The sequence below is a fragment of the Tetrahymena thermophila genome (assembly GCF_000189635.1).
Source record: "Tetrahymena thermophila SB210 genomic scaffold scf_8254719, whole genome shotgun sequence".
NCBI lineage: Eukaryota > Ciliophora > Oligohymenophorea > Hymenostomatida > Tetrahymenidae > Tetrahymena > Tetrahymena thermophila.
Genome location: NW_002476484.1, coordinates 270,013 through 290,032, shown reverse-complemented (window position 1 = coordinate 290,032; position 20,020 = coordinate 270,013). Strand labels below are relative to the sequence as shown.

General features: G+C 23.4%; 6 protein-coding genes across 6 annotated transcripts; 2 read left to right on the top strand and 4 right to left on the bottom strand. All coding sequences in view use genetic code 6, as the record gives it.

Annotated features, from left to right (window-relative positions):
• Window positions 1–323: 323 nt before the first annotated feature.
• TTHERM_00393150 (corvet complex core vacuolar protein) lies at window positions 324–5,550 on the bottom strand (the record flags this gene model as incomplete). Its single annotated transcript, XM_001011891.1, has 13 exons — window positions 324–598; window positions 661–862; window positions 910–1,071; window positions 1,141–1,302; window positions 1,360–1,715; window positions 1,774–2,102; window positions 2,159–2,911; window positions 2,969–3,402; window positions 3,460–3,596; window positions 3,757–4,748; window positions 4,811–4,943; window positions 5,003–5,456; window positions 5,521–5,550. 13 exons carry the CDS (start codon window positions 5,548–5,550, stop codon window positions 324–326), a joined length of 4,419 nt encoding a protein of 1,472 aa, XP_001011891.1.
• Window positions 5,551–6,651: 1,101 nt separating this feature from the next.
• TTHERM_00393180 (hypothetical protein) lies at window positions 6,652–7,667 on the top strand (the record flags this gene model as incomplete). Its single annotated transcript, XM_001011892.2, has 3 exons — window positions 6,652–6,828; window positions 6,889–6,937; window positions 7,195–7,667. The coding sequence occupies exons 1-3, from the start codon at window positions 6,682–6,684 to the stop codon at window positions 7,665–7,667; spliced, it is 669 nt and encodes a 222-aa protein (XP_001011892.2). The 5' UTR covers window positions 6,652–6,681.
• A 2,457-nt stretch (window positions 7,668–10,124) lies between these two features.
• TTHERM_00393230 (hypothetical protein) lies at window positions 10,125–11,894 on the top strand (the record flags this gene model as incomplete). Its single annotated transcript, XM_001011894.4, has 6 exons — window positions 10,125–10,446; window positions 10,560–10,709; window positions 10,933–11,389; window positions 11,450–11,522; window positions 11,584–11,701; window positions 11,755–11,894. 6 exons carry the CDS (start codon window positions 10,125–10,127, stop codon window positions 11,892–11,894), a joined length of 1,260 nt encoding a protein of 419 aa, XP_001011894.4.
• A 1,452-nt stretch (window positions 11,895–13,346) lies between these two features.
• Window positions 13,347–13,661, bottom strand: TTHERM_000393229 (hypothetical protein; the record flags this gene model as incomplete). Its single annotated transcript, XM_012796502.1, has 1 exon — window positions 13,347–13,661. One exon carries the CDS (start codon window positions 13,659–13,661, stop codon window positions 13,347–13,349), a length of 315 nt encoding a protein of 104 aa, XP_012651956.1.
• A 1,628-nt stretch (window positions 13,662–15,289) lies between these two features.
• TTHERM_000393228 (hypothetical protein) lies at window positions 15,290–15,601 on the bottom strand (the record flags this gene model as incomplete). Its single annotated transcript, XM_012796501.1, has 1 exon — window positions 15,290–15,601. The coding sequence occupies one exon, from the start codon at window positions 15,599–15,601 to the stop codon at window positions 15,290–15,292; it is 312 nt and encodes a 103-aa protein (XP_012651955.1).
• Window positions 15,602–16,169: 568 nt separating this feature from the next.
• Window positions 16,170–20,004, bottom strand: TTHERM_00393260 (Mad3/BUB1-like region 1 protein; the record flags this gene model as incomplete). Its single annotated transcript, XM_001011897.2, has 5 exons — window positions 16,170–19,268; window positions 19,399–19,549; window positions 19,687–19,749; window positions 19,804–19,843; window positions 19,899–20,004. The coding sequence occupies 5 exons, from the start codon at window positions 20,002–20,004 to the stop codon at window positions 16,170–16,172; spliced, it is 3,459 nt and encodes a 1,152-aa protein (XP_001011897.2).
• Window positions 20,005–20,020: the final 16 nt, after the last annotated feature.

Genomic DNA, 20,020 nt, shown 5'->3' with positions numbered 1-20,020 from the left:
CATTTTGAAATTAAAAATTAATTAAATAATAAAATTTCCAAATTTGTACCATAATTTTTTTTTAATATTACTATTTAATTAATTATTTAAACTAACATATTTTATTATTAAAATATCTAAGAATCATTTTGTTGGATAATTTGATACCAGATATAGCTAGCTATAAATAATTTTATAAAAATTTATTGAAAAATTAGAAAACATACTAATAACTAACTTTTAACATTAATTTCACTAATTTTTATTTATTTAAAATTAAATTTTTTTGCTAATATAAATATTGAAATAATTCAAAATTTATTAAAATACAATTAATTAATTAATCATTGTTGAGAATAGATATAATCTTATGTTTCTTTAACTTTTTGCTTCTTATTTTTATCAAATTTTTGTAATTTTTCTAGCATTTTATTTTTGGTTTATTTGATTATTGGTTTTTCTTATGCTATTGGGGCAGAATAGGTAGTGGTTGTATTCCACCCATTTGCAGCAGCTGCTTAAGATGATGCTTCATCAAGGAAAGAATCATTTTCTTCTTCTTTTTAGTTTAAACGATTTGGCAAATTTTTGGTAATATTTTTACTCAAGTAGTTAGTTACTAATTTTAAAAAAATTAAATGAATAAAAAAAGCAAAAATTTAAATATTTTTTTTTATTTACAATAAATTATAGGGTTTTCAATGCAAATAGGACATGCTATTGGCTAAATGAATTCATCCACACACTTCTTATGGAAAGTATGGCCACAATAAAATACAATAGTTTCAGTGTTTTAAAATTCTTATTAGTTAGCTTTAATTTAATTCTCACAAAATTAGCAAACTCTATAATCAGGCAACTAAGATCCACTTAATCCCCTATTCTGTAAGTAAATTATGTTAATAAATTTTTTTAAGAAATTTCTTATACCTTTATCTTGAGATAATTTTCTTAAATCTTTATCATGTGATCTTAAAGGATTTATTTAGCCGTAGTGTGTGCACTAGTCAAGAATTCAAAACTTTGTTTGAAGTGTTCGTTTGTTTGAAGGAAGGCTTTCAAAGGAATGTCTTAATAGTTAGAATTTATCCTCTTTAGAAAAATAAATAAATTTTTCATATTTATTAGATGAAAATATCATTTTTAATTTAAAAAAATTACATCTAAAACGTCATTTAAATTAATATTGATTGCCATAGCCTCCAATAATTCTGAAACAATTTGAGTAGAGACAGATTAAAGGTTTAAGTCAGAGGGTGAAGTTAAGGTTTAGATTCCTATTTCCTAAACAACTACTTCATCAAACATTGTAAACCATAAAGACTTATTAATTTAAATAATTTTTTAATAAAATAAAAAGTAATAATTTTTATTTAATACATCGTTTGAGTCATCTTCTTTTTAAGCTTAGTAGCATATTTCCATTCCCTTTTTGAGGTTCAACTAGATATTTTTAACTAAGTTTTAATTGAAGTTAATTTAGTCAGGGCTGTAGTTTTTGACATACTCCTTCCAGCACTGCTGTATAATTTAAAGCTAAATATTAAGTGCATCTGTGAAGTTACCATTTCTTTAGTTAAGATAAACCTATGCATCTAAAACTTTGTATTCTTTGCAATATTACAGAGCTTAGTCAATAGGGTATTACTCTCTTTCCTTTAAAGCCTAAATGACCATTTAAGGTTTTCTTTAGCACAAAAGTTTTATATACATATTCTTAATTTCATCTGTGACAGCTGTTGTTAAACAAAATAAAAATATTTACAAAGAGAAACTTTAAAAAATGAATATTACTTTTGTCTTATTCGTTCACAAATTCCTCTAAAATAGCTAATTAATCGTCTGGGTATTAGTCAAGTTGAAGAATGATATCTCTTTGCTGATCACTAAAATACTTTTTAATTAAGATTTTAGCTTTATATTAATCTAATTTAACAAGTTCCTTAATTTTTTTAATAACAATATTTTTCAAATCCTAGACACCTGGCTACTGATTTTCAAACACTTGCTCTATCCACTCAAATATCCTTGTTTGAATGAGAGGATTTCTGCACTCATAATATAAATCAAAGCACTTTTTGTAATTCTTTTAGAAATTATACAAAAAGCAACATGCCTCAGTGCTTTGTTATAAAAAAAGATATTTTATTCAAGATTTTTAACTTAAAAAATAAATTACAATTCACTAAGTTCTGTTTATTGAATTAAATTTGACATCACTAAAGGATTCTTAATTTCTGGAACTAGGGGTCTCAAAACATTAATCAGAAAAGCATTTCTAACAAGACATTTTTTGTGATATTTTTGAGTATCAGTTAAGAAAAGCCCTTACTCAAGCAATATATTTTATTTAATTCTTTCTTCTTAGCTCAATACTTCAGCATCTAAACCAAGCATCTTCTATTCAAAGTAATTAAAAATTTTTGGATTATCAATCAAGAAATTGACTATCTCTATTTATTTATCTAGGTTGAATGGATAGGATTAAAGCTCTAAGACTCTGCTGAAAAATACATTATTTAGATGCTCTAGGACCTGTATTTCTAGTTTTTTATCTTCTTAACTTTTGTTTGACTTTTAAACTAAATCGATTTCAGCATCTTTATTTTTAAGTAAAATTGTGAGTATTCTTTGATATGGCACAAATTATGGAGTAATCTTGTCCTGTTAGAAAATGTTGTATTTTTTAATATTTTCTTCTTCAACTTCAATACGGAAAATGTCATAGTTTTTCATAATTATGCCTTAAACTCTTTGCTTGAAGAGAATAAATACTATATCAAGAGTTATTTTTCTATCTATTTAAAGTAGATTTTACAAATTTTCAATCTAAAAAACAAATAATATAAGATTTCTTAACATCTATGGGTAAATTTTATCTTCTATCTTACTTCCATCTATCATAATACCAGAAAAAGACTACTAAATATACCTTTTTAATAAAAAATAAATTAAAATAAATAAATATAAATTTTTCTTCTTTAATTACCATAAAACTTTTAATCCAAATTTTCTCTCTTATTCTTTTTTTTCAAAACCCCTCTAATGTCTTCCAAAAAGCTTAACAAGAGGAGTCAGAAAATCTCCAGATTTAGCACAGATATAAATCAATGCATTATACAAATCATACTCCATGCACATAACAAGCAGGGGAGAAATATCTAAATTTGTAAGATCTAGATTTAAAATGAGTTTTTAAAGTACATCATATCTTCCTTTCGAAGAGTAGAAATTCATAACCACTTTTAAATAATCGTTTGGCACATGTCTAAGCTTCGAATGTTCGATAAATGTTTAAAGGCATTCAAGGAAATTTTCTTCGTAGCCAAAATTTTTAATACCAATAGATACAACACTAAAAAGGTATTCTGAATTATCTGTTGATAGCAAAAATTCGGTTCCAAGTGTTAATATTTAGTTAATCTTTATATACAATAAAAATATTTTATAATCTAACTTCAATGAAATTTTATAAATTACAGTTTCCTGGCTTAACTCTTGATCTGTAACTAAGCTAAGCTGAATATAAGTCAAACCAAGAGTCTAAAAAAATGTTTTCATCTCATCTTATCTTTTTTTCTTTTCATCTTCAACGCCTCCCAAATACTTTATAATATCTTTATTTATTTTTAAACAATCAATTATCTTTCTTTTTTCATTTAATTAATTTAATTTGAAACAATTTTATTTCAAAAATTTTTGTTTGTTAATAAAATTTTATTTAATTAGGTTAATTTGAAACAGTTTATTTGTGAAAAATTGAAAGAAAATTTGTACTGTTTTAAACCATTAAACCATGCTACATCAGCTTAATCCAATCCAGTGAGTTTCTATCGTTGAAATAAGCTTGCCATTTTTTTAAGTTAAAACTGAACATGAGTGACTAAGGAAGCAAAAATTTAGCACTGCAATCACCGAAGTGATAAAACAGAGTATGCTTTGATTAAGAACAGAATAAACTCAATTTTTAGAATTCTGGTATATGATCAAGATACATGCAAGAGTTTAATTTTGAAATGGATGTGTCTAAAGGACCAAGAGTAAAGTTGCTTGTATGGATTATGGCACATTCCTTATTTGTGAAGATAATAAATATAATTGAATTGCTTATAAATACACATTTTTCAACTTAGTAAGAAAATTTAGCATAAGCTGTTTAATAGAAATGCACATATTCATCATCTAAAAGCTAGGCTTTAATTAAAAAAACATGGTCTTCCCAGCCTATGCATAAAATAGGCTGCCCACTGTTGTTGCCATAAAAGTAACCTTAACCCCAAGAAATTGATGGTTTGGAAGGTTTATTTTCCTCCTCCTCTTCTTCTTTTGAACTCATTTTGGATTTTTAGAACTAAAATGTAATTTAAATTGATTTGTACATTATAAACCCAACGTAAATTGAATCATTTGTTGTCATAGCTAAAATCTTAAAGTGCTTTTTAAAAAACTAACTTGACTATATAGAATCAAAGTAACTTATTTCTTCAATTGGTAAATAATTAATAATTTCTGTCTTTTATGATTAACCATCTTAAGTCTTAAATGTTTCCTTATATTTATCACTTATAGATCTTTCTCTAATATGTTAATGCTCATCAGTAGCAGAATTAGATCTATGGTTATCGATCATCTCATCATTAATTTAAGTCATTAGTTAGTAAGTGTATTTATCTTTAGTTACTGATGTAAATCTCTTTTCAAAAACAATTGTTACATCTACTTATATCTTTTGATTTTACCCAGTTGTGTCAAAAACTATCATGCAAAATCTAAAATATTTAAAATAAAATTATATTAATGCTTTATAAAAACTGTGTTTGTTTTTTATTACTCTTTCAAAGAATTTTGATATTCAGATATGAATTGAATTATTTTAATAGGCGATTTGAAAACCTTTTTTATTGTTGTCATTCTTGGATAGTTGCTTTTTAATTCGTAAATTCCTATGTCACCATTTTCAAATCCTGTTTGTTAGTTAAAAGTGTAAATAAAACGCATTAATTTATTTATAAATTTTATTTACCTGCAGCAAATATTAATTCGTCATGATTAATTGCCAACGAACATACCTTTCCTGACTCATTTTACTTATCAATACCTCCAAAAAATACATTTTCTTTTTCTCTTTTATCAAAAATGTAAAATATTGATCGACTTGTTCCTATAATCAAGTAATTTTTGGATTCGCAGATGGCTGTAGGTGCACCATAATCTTCCATGTTTTCAATAATAATTTCATGAGTAAATTCATGATGAATTATATCTATCTAGTTGACTTAAGTTTTTTCATCTATAGTTGTATCTAATTGAGATAATCTGAAAAAATCAGTGTGTTTAACGCCTTGCCTAAAAAAAAATGAATCTCTAATTTCTTTGTCTAGCTCCTTCAATGGGTCTATATAATTTTAAGTTAGACTATCTGAATATTTCCTTCCTTATTTTATGAGTTTATCATCATTTTTATATAACTAAGTTTCCTAATTTAATAGATAGTTTGTTAATAGCTTTTAATTTCAATCTACAAAATATTTCTAAAAATACATTCGAATTCTTTCTTATTTATTTATCCATTTCTTGAAAATCTCAGCCTTAACAGCAAGCAGCTCTCTATTAACTCTTAAAATAATTTTATATTTCCTCTATTAAACTATTTAAATGATATGTTTGCAATCTCTCCCTTTAATATTTTCAATGCTATAAAAAGTGATTTAATCAGAAAGCTAATCTGAATTAATTAATAAGCAGAAAAAAAAAATCTTTATTAAAGATTCTAATAAGAAAATAAACAAACATAATTAATTGATTAATTCATTACATAAAGTAAGGTGATCTTAATAACAATTATTTTTTAAAGTATTTTAAATCAATTGTTTTTCAAAATCTTTAAATATTTGTTCATAAAAATAAAAAATTTGCACGCGGTGAGATTCGAACTCACGCGGATCGCTCCAACGCAACTTGAGTGCGCCGCCTTAGACCGCTCGGCCACACGTGCTAGGTGATATATAATAAATTAATTAGCAAAATAATTATTATTTTTTTATTTCACTTTATTACTTTTGAATTCATTAAACTTATATTGCATCTTTCCAATAAGAATTTAGACATAATATTAAGAAAATTTTAATGATTAATTTAAATAAAAAGTAAAATTTAAATTGCTTTTTTAAATTTTTATGTCTAAAATATTTTCTGAACTTTACAACTTAAGTATTTAATAAAATAAAAAAAATTTGCACGCGGTGAGATTCGAACTCACGCGGATCGCTCCAACGCAACTTGAGTGCGCCGCCTTAGACCGCTCGGCCACACGTGCTAGGTGATATTTAATTTCAAAATAAGCAAAACAATATTTATTTTTTGCATTAAAATTTTTCATAAGGAAACCTTTTATTTTAAAATTAATTGAATTTATTTTTGTTAATAAAATTTAATCAATTTTACAAAATTTAATTAATTTATTTTTTTTTAAATTACTGTCTTAGCTTTTAATCTATCTCTTAAATTAATCAAAAATTCAGTATTGAGTATAAATTCCAATTTTTAAATAATAAATTTATTAAAAAAAACAATACAAAAATAAGTAAGTAAAATATAGCTAAATAAAGATATAATTCTTCAATAAATGTAATTTGATTAAATATTTTAATATCAAACAAAGTAGATTAGTTAGTTGATAATATTTTGATCAAAAAAAAAAATATGCACGCGGTGAGATTCGAACTCACGCGGATCGCTCCAACGCAACTTGAGTGCGCCGCCTTAGACCGCTCGGCCACACGTGCTAGATAATATCTATAAACTAAAACAGGAATGACTTTGAAGATTTAATTTATTTATAATAGAATTGTAATTAATTTTTGAATTTAATTCATAAATTTGATTTTAAAATTTATTAAAAATAAAAAGTAATAAATATAAGTAAAGCTATAACACTTTTATTCACAATAATTTTTTGGTGAGTTGATTTTTTTATGATCAGTCAGACAATTATTAATTTATTTCAAATGAGTAATTAAAAAATAAAAGAAATTTTGATTGATTAACTCAAATATTTTTTATAAGATTAATTTGAGATAAAAAGGTTTTCATATTAATAAAATGATGTTTAAATTTCCTTAATTTTTAAATTCTTAGATGATAATTAATTTTTAAACAAAAACAAAAATAAAATAAAAAATAAATAAATGTTTAACCAAATGTAAAAAACATTAGAGAATATTAGTTTATTACAATAGAAGTTGGAGGATTAATACAATAAAATTTTATATCACTTTTCTCCTAAAAAGTGCGATGAAAGTTATAATTTATGTGAAAGTTAAAGTAAATCAAATGAGGAATCAGATATTTAGATAGAATAAAAAACCTTTATAGATGATGGCTATTTAGAAAGAATGGCTGAAAAAAGAAAGCTTCAAAGACAAAAGAATTAAAAAATAAAAATTTTATAATAAAAAATAAAAGCCAGAGAAGAAGTAATTTAAAATAATGAAAAAAATATTGAGTAAATTTAATCTAATAGAAAAAAGATAACATTCAAAGATATTATTTTAGAGGAATATGAAAGATAAACAGACCCTAATTTCTATATGGCAGTACCTCATATACACTAGTATGTCCAAAAAATAAAAAATACAAGAATTTAAAAATAAAATAGCTTGGGTTTACTAATTATGGAAATTGAATGAAACACTTTAAAAATAAAATTTTATAAAAATAAAAAAAATATTAAAGTTAATGAATTAAAATTACAACTTACTTACTAACTTACTTACTTAGTATGCTTGTTTATATATTAATAAAAATATTTTTAAAGGAAAAAAAATTCTTTAAAATTTTCAGTAAATAGGTAATTTATAATATCTTTTTTACTATAGAGTTAATGAGCTTAAATATTGTAACCTATTTGTTTATTAACTTACAGTAACTATTATGAAATAGTTAGGATATAAAATTAATTTTATTTCTTAAATAGGTGTGCAAATTAAAAAATATCCTAAGTCTTCTATAATATTTAGGAATTCAAAGCTTGTAAATTTACTACTACAAATTACTGCTGATATGATTCAAGTTAAATTTTTATTATTTATGGATACTTTTCTATTATTTACTAATTTTAAATTATCTCTTAAACTGAAAATTGAAAATAATAAGAGAAAAAAATATAATTTATTTATTGTTTTATAGTTTTTAAAAAATCCTAACCTATTTATTTATGAAATGTTATTTAATTTAAACCTTTTATATTTAAAATTCTATTTTATGTCTAATGTTAGAATAAAAAGTAATTAAAATATATAATTTATGTAAAAACAAAATTTTCTTTAAACAAATTAATAAATTAATTTTTTCAATAATAAGTGTATTTTAGAAAAAAGTTAATTAGAAGCTAGGATCATGCATTTATAATCTTTTAAATCAAATTTTCAAAATAAAAAATAAAAATATGCACGCGGTGAGATTCGAACTCACGCGGATCGCTCCAACGCAACTTGAGTGCGCCGCCTTAGACCGCTCGGCCACACGTGCTAGATGAAATATTTGTTGTTTACTTCAATTTTTTTTATTTATTTCTAGAACCTTTAGCTAAAGATTCAAATAAGTAAAACAAATATTTGATATTAAATTTAAACACCAAATAGCAAAAATACAATTTTTTTGTAAGTAAATAAATAAATGAAATTCTTTTAAATAAAAAATTATGCACGCGGTGAGATTCGAACTCACGCGGATCGCTCCAACGCAACTTGAGTGCGCCGCCTTAGACCGCTCGGCCACACGTGCTAGGTGATATATTAGTATAAAATATTTTAAATAATATAAAATATGCTCAAATAAATCTTTTTTTAAAATCAATTCATTATCCATAAGCACCTTTATTAAGTTTTTATATTGTATTTTTTAAATATCAAATTTAATTAACAATATTTTTTCAAATTAATAACAAAAATAATTAATGTTTATTTTAACCTGCTATTCTTAAACAATCATGTTAATTGATTGACTTAATAAAATAATTAAGTATTTATTAATTAAAAAAAAATTTTACTTTTAAAATTAAAATGCTAAATTCTTTTTATAAATGAAATTTGATAAATTAATTGTTGAAATTTTAAATTATTTACATAATTATTTTTTTTATTCTAAATTGCTATCTAGCACGTGTGGCCGAGCGGTCTAAGGCGGCGCACTCAAGTTGCGTTGGAGCGATCCGCGTGAGTTCAAATCTCACCGCGTGCATAATTTTTTTTTGAAAAAATTTTATTTATTTATTTACTTACTTAATTTCTTACAAACAAAATAAATAAATGTATTTTTTCTAATTGGTTTTAAAATCTAATATCAAATATTTGCTTTTACCAATTTATTTGAATCTTTAGTTAAAATTATAAGAAATAAATAACCAAAATTCAAGTAAACAACAAATATTTCATCTAGCACGTGTGGCCGAGCGGTCTAAGGCGGCGCACTCAAGTTGCGTTGGAGCGATCCGCGTGAGTTCGAATCTCACCGCGTGCATATTTTTTTTATCTTAAAAAGAATATTATTTTTTAAAGATTTAGTTTTTAAAATAAAAAATATGCACGCGGTGAGATTCGAACTCACGCGGATCGCTCCAACGCAACTTGAGTGCGCCGCCTTAGACCGCTCGGCCACACGTGCTAGATGAAATATTAGTAATTTACTTGAGTTTTGCATAGTTATTTCTTTGACTTTTAATCTTAACTCAAATTAAATTAAGTAGAAGTAGTAATTTTGAATGGGATATAATCTCTTTTTATATTAATGAGACATTTAAAATTAAATATGATTATTAAAAAAAAAATATGCACGCGGTGAGATTCGAACTCACGCGGATCGCTCCAACGCAACTTGAGTGCGCCGCCTTAGACCGCTCGGCCACACGTGCTAGATAGCTATATTGAAAAGAATTGAATTATACTTTTAGCATTGTTAAAGTTAATTAAATATTAAGCTGGTTTTGATCATATTAAAAGTAATTTAGAAAGATATTTATCTATTTATTTATATATACGGTAATAAATAACTTGTTTAGAAAAAGAAAATACATAGAAACTTAAGCAAGATTTATTAATTATTAAGGTTAGAATAAAGGGATAGTATCAGGACAATTAATATAGAAAATGGCTAGTTTGGTTGAAAATTAAACAAATAAGCCTTAGCAAAAAGCTAAGAAGAGCTCTTAGAAAGAAATTTAGGAGTTAGGTATGTTTAAAAGTGAAGATGATATGATAAATTTCTTTGAAGATGAAAGATATAGAAAGTATCACTATTTAACCTACAAAGAATACCTCGAAATTTATGGAAAGACCATTGATACTAACTTTTTACCAAAAATTAACAAAAAATTGATTTACGGGCACTTCGAATATTTCAATTACTGTTATGACTAAACATGGAAGTATAAGTGGTATCCTATTTTCGGTATGTTTGCACTTAATTTAGGTAATTAATTCAAATAGATTTACAAAAAAAGCTCATTAAAAACAATAAAAATTTTAATTTCTGATAAGTAAAATCCTCGCATAAATTACCTTTATATTTTAATATAAATTTAGTCAGATTTAAGTCACCTAGTGTCATCGGAACTCTTGCCTATTTATACACTTTTGACTATTTCTTTGAGAATTTTTTCCTACACAGAAATAATTAGATTAGGTTTATTGATGTCAGAAACTCTTTTAGTTACCATTTGAATAAAAAGAAATGTAAAAAAGATAAAAAATAACTAAATATTAATTTTTAAATATCTATAAAAATAATCCAATACAAATAGAAACAAGGAATTCGTGCCTTTTGTTTTGTTTGTTTCAAAGGAAAAATATTTCAAAGACATTTTAAACATAATTTATTTGATTTTCTAAATTTTTAATCAATCAATCAATCAATAAATGAATCAAAATTAAATAATTAATTTTTTAATTTAAAAAGATATTAACCTTCGATAGAAATATTTGGAAAAGTATGTTTAAATTGTTAATAGAAACATACAATAAGGAGAATACAAACAATTCAAAGTTAGCAAAATTACTGATAAAATTATTATTGGAAAAGACAAATCTCGTAAATTAGATGAGGATCTTGAAATTTAGCAAGAATATGAGTCATATAACACCATAACAAATGAGGATTTAAAGAAAAAAGAGGAAGAAAAGCTCCTTCAGATTATTTAAAAAAATAAATTCTATCAATTCTGCTTGAAAGTATAAAACTATGCTAACTTGTTTATATAAAATGCAAAAGGAGGAATTAATTTTAATTAAGCTCTTGATGATTTCTTCAAAGTTGGTATTTACAACTTGGCAAACAAATTCAGCAAAAATTTTGCATAATTTTAGAAGGAATTCGGTTAATATAAACAAGACATAGGTACATTCCCAACTAGAGGGTAATATTAAAATTGAATATTTAGTTTTATATTTAACATATTTGATTAATTAAACAACAGTGATTACTTCTAAATGCTTTATTATAAGGAACTTAACCAAAATAAAGTGTACAATTTAAAGGATCAACTAAGAGTAATTAAATAGTTTATTTATTAAATCTTTATTAAAAAAATATTTTTATACAAAAATGTAGGAAAGAATCAATTAGTCTATTGATCTTTACAATTATGTCTTTAAAAACAAGCTTACAAAATCATTCGTTAATATTAATTGGATTCATCCTGAACATATTGACGTTAATCCCACCTATAGTAAATTAAATATAAAACTAAATTCAATAACTTACCTTAATTAAATTAAAAAGAAATTAATAGTTACTTGATGGACTTTATAACATTCACAGTAATTTGTTGTGTCCCTTTTAAAATATTTAATTTTAGATAGAAAACTAACCAAATAATGCTGTTGCTGAGATAATAAAAAGCAAAGTTTAATAATTAATGAATGATTAAAATCTTAAATAAATAAAAATATTCTTTAAATGTAAATAAATAATATATTTTATTCAATAAAATTGTTTTGATTATATGCAAAAAAAATGGTCAAGCTAAATAAATTTTATATTTTTCCTTAAAATTATAAAAAGTTTATCAAATTAAATTCAAATATTTATTTATTTAATTCTTTGTAATTTAAAATTTAATAATTTATCAAAAATTACAAATTAAATTAATTAATTTATTTTAGTAAAAAAAAACTAAATAATAATTAATTTTCTAAGTCAGTAAAGTAAAGAATAAGTTTTAAATATTTTTGAATAAACTCATGAAGTGGTTGTTGATGATTCATTTTAGATTGCAGAATTAATTTGATTTAAAAGATTTATGTATACTCTTAAAGAGCATTGATAATACATTTTAAGACACTTAAAATTTTATTGTGAAATTAAGTTTCTGAAAATTTTATTTTTGTGAAAAATAATGAACTATATATATTAATCGATAGATCTTTCTTAAAGTCATTGATTGATATTTTAGCATCAACAATCAATCTCAAATAATTAATTTCAAAATAGAGTTTCAAGTGTCTAAAATCATATTGGCAAAGCAATAGTATATAAAAATAGGCAGCTAATTTTTAAATAGCATTTGGTATTTAGAAAAATATATTTTAAATAAAAAATAAACAATATGTTTTGATAGTAATTAGTTGAATAATTTTGATATATTGATTGATGGATAAATGATTAATAATACACAAACAATTTTTGAATGTTTGACAACAAATGCAATTAATTATGTAAAGTGGTATTCATATTGAGTATAATTTTTAAAATGGAACTTAATATGCTTACTAATTAATTAATAAATGAATAAATCAAAATATGAAAACTAACCAACTAAAATACTTTTTATCATGTAAAAATGTAAAAAAAAAACAAAAAATGTTCATTTAATATATTTTTAAGTTAATTTGCTATTTTGTGAGATACTTTTTGATAAACTTGGCATCAAAAAATTGACTTTTGTATTTTATTATTGAGTTAGTTTTATGTTGAATCCATATGAAAGGTTATATTTAGTGTCAGCTCTTTAAGATTTATTTTAATTAATTAATTCTTTTTACTCAGAAAGCTTCTTCCAATTTTCAGAATATTTTCTTTGATGTATTTAAGCTATTGCTAGTTTATAATTTATTTTACCTGATTATTCATTATATTTCATAATTTATGATGGATCATTCTTTTTTTTCATCTCTTCAAGTGTAGGAGGTTTGTAAACATAAGATTTAATGTCACTCATTTTATTTTAAATTTGAATATTTAACTTTTATCTTTCTTGCTCATATTAAGACTGTCTAAGATTTAGCTATTCTACTTTTTATTCTAAATGAGCAAGCTGTTATGCCTATTATCCCATGAGTTCCTTTTTTAGATTCTAGATGTTCTTCAGCCTTTCATAAATGCGAGAGGTAGCATCTTTTTATGTAGAACTGTTACTGAATTAAGTAGAAACAGCGTTTGGATTTATCACATGATCTTATTAGAATTTACTAAAGTAGTAGTTTTAAGAAGATTTTAGCCACTTTTCTTAACTCTAGTTTACGCTTGTATCGCTAACTTAAGTAGAATTTCTTAAGGAATAGTTTTTATTCTTTAAATTTAATTATGGGATTATCTTTTGACTTGTAGTTTTCACCTTCTATTATATGTATGGAGTCCATAGGTTTTTTTCTTAGAAATACTGAATAATACTTTGCTAATCTTTGCATTTTTCAATTAATTCATTTTAAGCAGCATGTATAATCTGAATAGAAGATTCTACTCCCCAAGAGCTATCAAAGTTATTGTTTTAAATTATTTTTTCTTATGGCGAGGAGTTAATAGACTAAATTATTTTTTTATTAGTATCAAATTTTTTTAACATGTCTTCGTTATTTTCTGTAAAGCTCTTCTAGTGACGTGCAGTCTTTAATTGACTGCTTTCTAATTAACCTTTTGAAAGTTCCTCTGCAATTTGCTAACAAATCTTATCACCAACTTCCGTTTTCACCAATCTTTCTCCCATACTTCTTTGAATATAAAAGTTAATAACAGCTTTTAATTTTTTTAGAGTGTTTTTACTTTTTTGATTAAACAATTAATGAGTTTTAAAAAATTTATTTGATTACATAAAAACTAGTAAAATTAACTGGTCAATTTCCTAATAAACAAAATAATGATAATGGTTTAATACTTAAAACAAAAATTATGTATTAAAAAACAATAAAATTATGTTTGATTTATTTAAAGCTTTACACTAATTTATTTATTTATTTTATTAATAAGTAAGAACTCATTTTTTTAAAAAAAATAGAATCATAAATTAATAATATTAATTTTCAATTAACTGATTTTTATAAATTCTTTTGAAATTAAAAAAATTTGTAAAAATCTATAAATATATTTACTTTTATGATTATTTATTATAATTTTCATAATAAATCAAAGTATTTTTGATATTTTTGATTTATTAAATATTAATTACTATTTTGTGTATTAATTTAAGTACTTTTTGATTTATCGAATAATCATCTAAATTAATATTATAGAGTGATGTTTGAGCATTATCAAAAAATCAAATTTTAAATTAACATAAAATAGAATCTTTAAATAAACTATTAAATTTTCGAAATAGTTTTATTATTAATTGTTATAAAATAGTATATTTTAATTATTTTATATTTTATTCAATCATTATTTGAAATATTAGCAGAATAATTTAAAAAGGATAATAAATATGTTTGTAAAAAAAATGTACTTGCTTTATTTAAATTTTAATTCATTTTTTTAATTACAGAATAAAAAATAAATTTTTGAATAAGTCTTTAAAAATAAAATAAATCAAACATTTTTAATATAAATTTTTCATTAACTGATTTTTATGAATACTTCTTAAATTAAAAAAATAGTTTAAATTGATCTATTAACTTTTACGATTATTATTCATATAATAATTTTCATTTTTAATTAAAATATTTTTATTTATTAAAATTTTGTTGTTTTGTGTATCAATTTAAATACTTACTTACTTTTTGATTTATCAAATAGTTCTCATCAAAATTCAATTCTTAATATTATTTATCTAGAGATATTTAAGTAATGCCAAATAGTTAAATTGGAAATAAAAATAAAATATTTGAAAAAAATTATAAATTTTTAGAAGTAGTTTTGAAAATTTTAATAGAAAGTGAGTAATGGTTATAAAAATAGTAAGTTTTCTTCATTGATTCATTAGTTAAGTACTGTATGAGATATTAGATGAATAATTTAAAAATTTGAAATTATTTACAATATTTTGATAACTTATTAAATATTTAATTTATAGATTTTTAGATACACTTCAATTTATTTCCAAATATCATTTAAATAAATAAATCAGAATATTGAATAACTTTTAATGTTGAATTTTTATTTTTTAATAATTTATACAATATAATTTAGCATACTTACTTACTTATCTTTACAGTTATATATATATTTAGCTTTCATTAAAGTGCAGCTTTATCGCAATTATATGGCCATAATTTAATGTTAGATTTCTATTATAAATAATTTGATTATTTTTGTTAGCAAATAGGATTGTTTTATAACTATTAATAAACAAAGGAAGAGTAACCATTTTCTAAGTATCTATCAGACTTGCAAGTATAAGCTGGTCTTAGACATCCATTTTTATCAACTATTGAAAAACCAGCTGAAAGCACAAAATGTACTGACCATATTAAGAAAATTAATATCAAAATCATTAAAATAGCATTTTTGATATTTTTAACTCTAATAAATCTCATTTATTTATCCACGCTAAAAGTATTATTATAGTAATATTAATAAAATGTCTTTCAACAAAATCTAAACAATTCTAATCTAATTTTAATAAATATTTCAAAGTTTTTAGTTGTTGCTATTGTTATTTTTACTATTTTTATTTTAATATTGTAATGATATTTTTAAATTATTGATTCTATTAATTTATTTTGATTAAATAAGAATCTTTAGTAAGTAAGTAATTCAAGTTATTTATCTAAATTTAATAATTAATCTTCATGTTAATTATTTAGTGATATTGTAATAAATATAATTGCAAACTTTTTTCAATTGGTTATAAAACTATAAAGTAAAATATTATATATAAATCATATTATAATATAAAAATAGACAAATAAATAGTATTTAGTAATTAATTAATTTTCAAGTATGTTTGAGTAATTTGCTTATTTTATTTATTTCTTGATGATTTTTCAATTCATTCTTTTTATTGTTTTTAATTTCTTTTCATTCTTAAAGCATGTCTCTTCAATGATATGATTAAAGAGTTGATCTTCTTTGAATCCTTCATTGATGTGAATATTATCATTTCGGTGGTGCTGTTTAGTTTTAGAAATCAAGTTATTCAATGATTAATTTGAAACTTCAAGATTGCTGTGGTGTTAATTTTAAAAATCGTTTTTATGGTTATTTTGGCATATTGACTTGCTTAGAATTTCCTCTAAGTTTTAGTTAAACTAAGATTCTTCATTCAGGTGAAAATTGATTTCATCAAAGTTACTTTTATGCTGCTCATGATTGCTATTTTGATTTTAATGGCTTCTCCCGTTTCTGCTATTTCTGAATTAGTTATGGGAGTAGAATAATTAATTTTCATTTTCTTAATTAGAGATTGAACTTGCATAGAAAGCATCATCATGAAGGTTATTATTAGATAAGAATAAAGGTAAAATTGGATTATCTATAAAAACTGCCTCTTCTGTAAACTCTTCAATTGGTAGTTGTTGAAGAGCTTTTCTCGGCATGCTATTCTGTGACTTGCTTTTCCTTTGGTTTATTATTAAATTTTAGTTTTCTTTTTCTTACAGAGAATCAGTAAAGTTGCTTAAACTATTTTAAATATTTTAGTTAATGAACTTATTCTCATTACTGAAACAGTATTGATCTAGCATATCATTAATTTCTTCATCTTCTTGCTCAGTTAAGCTTTTTTTGCTATTTATTTCATCACTTAGTGATATATTCTGAGCATACTCATAATCATTGTCATCATCTTCGCAGATATTTATTTTTTTAGTTTTCTTTGCTTTATTATTCATGATACTTTTTCTTTTCGGTGGTGGTATGATTTTGAAGATATTATCATCGAGAGAGTTTGGACTAAAGAAGGTATCTTGAGGATGCTGAGGGTGGTTAACTTGAGAAAATTCCTAAGAAAATTGAATAGATTAAAAAGATTGGTTGTTCAAATTTTATTTATTTAAAATGGTTGCTATTGTTTAATGAGTATTTCTCAGTTTTTCAACGGACTTTTTTGCACTTGCTCTTTTAGAAGACATTCTGAGCTTCTCTTTGTTTGGAGAAATGAATAAATCATTTTTATTAAAAATATCGACATTTTCAAATTTCAATGATCTCCTAGACCTAACACACTCAGATAACTTAGAGCTTTTAGAAAGATTATTATTTTTTAAAAATGAATACTGATCTGAGCATAGATCAAACGAACTTGATTTATCACAATCATTATCAATATCTTCTCCTTCATCATTATCATCGTCATCATCACTTTTTATTTTATTTATATCATTATGAAAAGCCTTGTTTAGACAACTATTTTAAAAGCTTTAATCTGAGTCATATTCTTATTCTGTGTGGTAATAAGAATTTTATTGTTTATTTGGAAAATTGTTTGAGCAGTTTTTAGAAAAATCAAAAATATTTTGTTTATCTTCAACTTGTTTGGAATTTTCAGAGCAGAAATTCAATTTTTTGATGCTATCAATATAAAACTTATTCAAACTTTCCTCTTTGTTGGAAAACTTTTCTGAAGACTGAGGAGATTTTTATTTTGTCTGCTCTGTATTTTAGTTATTGCAATTGAAATCAATGCTTTTTCTATTTGAAAGTTTTGAGACTCTTTATTTGAAATCTTCATTTGCTAATTTTAGAGGAGATTTTTCGATAGAAACTTATTGGTTTTGATTGAAATTATAAGAGCTAAATTGTAGGTTTTAAGAGCATTCATCTGCTTTTTAATTATTTTGGGACTCTTCATTTATTTAATAATTTGAGTAATTCAAACTAATTCTTTTGCTGCTATTCTAAAGAGGAGAAGGGTCATATTAGCTATTTACATTTCTTATTTATTAGCGTTTGTTTTTTTGGTTGTTTTGTGTGCTTTAGTAAAATCCATACTATTTGCTTGAAAATTTGTAAGGAGATTAGCTGCCAAAGACACTTTCACATTCAATAATTCCTGATTTCTTCTTTTAAGGTGATCTTTAAGGTGTATTTGAATTATCTTAATATAACTCTCTTCCTTTGTTATTTAAATTTGTCTTGTTTTATTTTTACCCATTTAAGTTTTAATTCTTTAAGATTAACCCAAGTTAAGGCGATTATTCAGAAGGGCTTGTATTTTCAAATATAAAATCACAAATGTTGAATTAAACTATTTATTAAGAATTCTTTTAACTCTCCATAACTTCAAATGATTTATATTTTTTTTCTTCTCTCCCAATCCAACTTGTTTGTAAATCTATTTCAAAAGCTGACTTCTTACAATAAAACATATCAGTCTGCAAACTATTTATCAATTCATGCTTATTTTTCTAACTTAGTTATGTGGAATTCATTAATTGTTAGGAAAAAAATTACATTTAATTTATTTATTATTACTACCTTTAAGACTGAGATTAAACAATAAAATCTTAATGGTTATTAACAAGATATTCATTTATTTCTTCAACCAGATTTTAATATTCTGTCACCAGGATTGTTGAATTTGGGAATACTTCTTATCTGTATTCCTCATCTACAAATATGTTAATTCCATCGCCTATATAAACTTTATCAGGGAGTTGCTTTTTCTTCTATTTCATCTTGCTAACCCCAAAATAAGAACCATTAGAAAATCTTTTATTCCCAAATTTAACTCCTTTATGATCATATTCTTCTTTTATCATGTTATTATTTTTACCTAAATTCTTTCTAATAATTGGCTATTGCTACTCTTAAAAATTATCACTCCTAAGATCAAACTCAAATCTTTTTCTTTTTTTGGAGTCACTTAATTAATTATCATACATAATCTGCATGCTCATAAGCTATTTTAACCTATTTATCCTCTATTCCATTCTTTATTCGAACTAAGTAACAACTTCGTTCATCTTAGCCTCTGGTTAGGCTTAACTATATTTCCCTTCTAAAATATATCTATCTGCCTGCTAATAATCCATTTTCATTTCTGTTATTTTACATATCTCTTCATAAAAAAAAGCACTATTAACACCTATTTCATTTTCTTCCATATGATAAATGACATCTTCTTTATCTTTGCACATATCACTCTAATATTCAATTTAAAAAGTCTTTAAAAAATATCTCATAAAACAAGCAGAATAAAATTTTCATTGATTGTTTGTTTATTTTCATAAAACTGATCAATTTCTAAAAATTTATAAATACAAAAGCTAATACATATTCAATCCAAAACCTAACACACCTATGATCTCTCTTAATGTAGTCTCTCTCACAAGAATATTTAGTAAATTTCTCCAGTTCTTAAAATATTTAATAATTGATTTCACTAATAGTTCTATCTTAATAGTTCATCAAAAAGTCTAAATACCTAAAATAAATAACAAAAAAGTGTTGATATTTAAATAAAACAAAACAAATAAATCAATTTATAGGAAAAATGATTTCAATAATATTTTTTTATTTTCGTCTAATTTTGAAGGTTATAATTTAATTAAATAATGTTACTCTTCCCAGGTTGCCATTGGATCCTCCTAAGCATCTATCTATGATATCAATGTTTTATATTCACTAAATTTTAATTGCATAAATGTCTATCTTGACTTAATTTAAATAAAAAATTACCTTAGCTTATCAGAAATTTGCTTTTTGGTAAACTTTTAACCTATTTTAAGAAGGATTAATTTCATAAAAGATCTTCTGATTGAATTAAAGTTTACTTGCATTTTATGATTAAAATAATAAGCTGTAATGATTGTCAACAAGCCCTTCTTGCTCGTAGACCTCTTTGAGCTCCGATTAAAAATAAGAACCTAGATTCATCATAATTGCAGTATTGCTA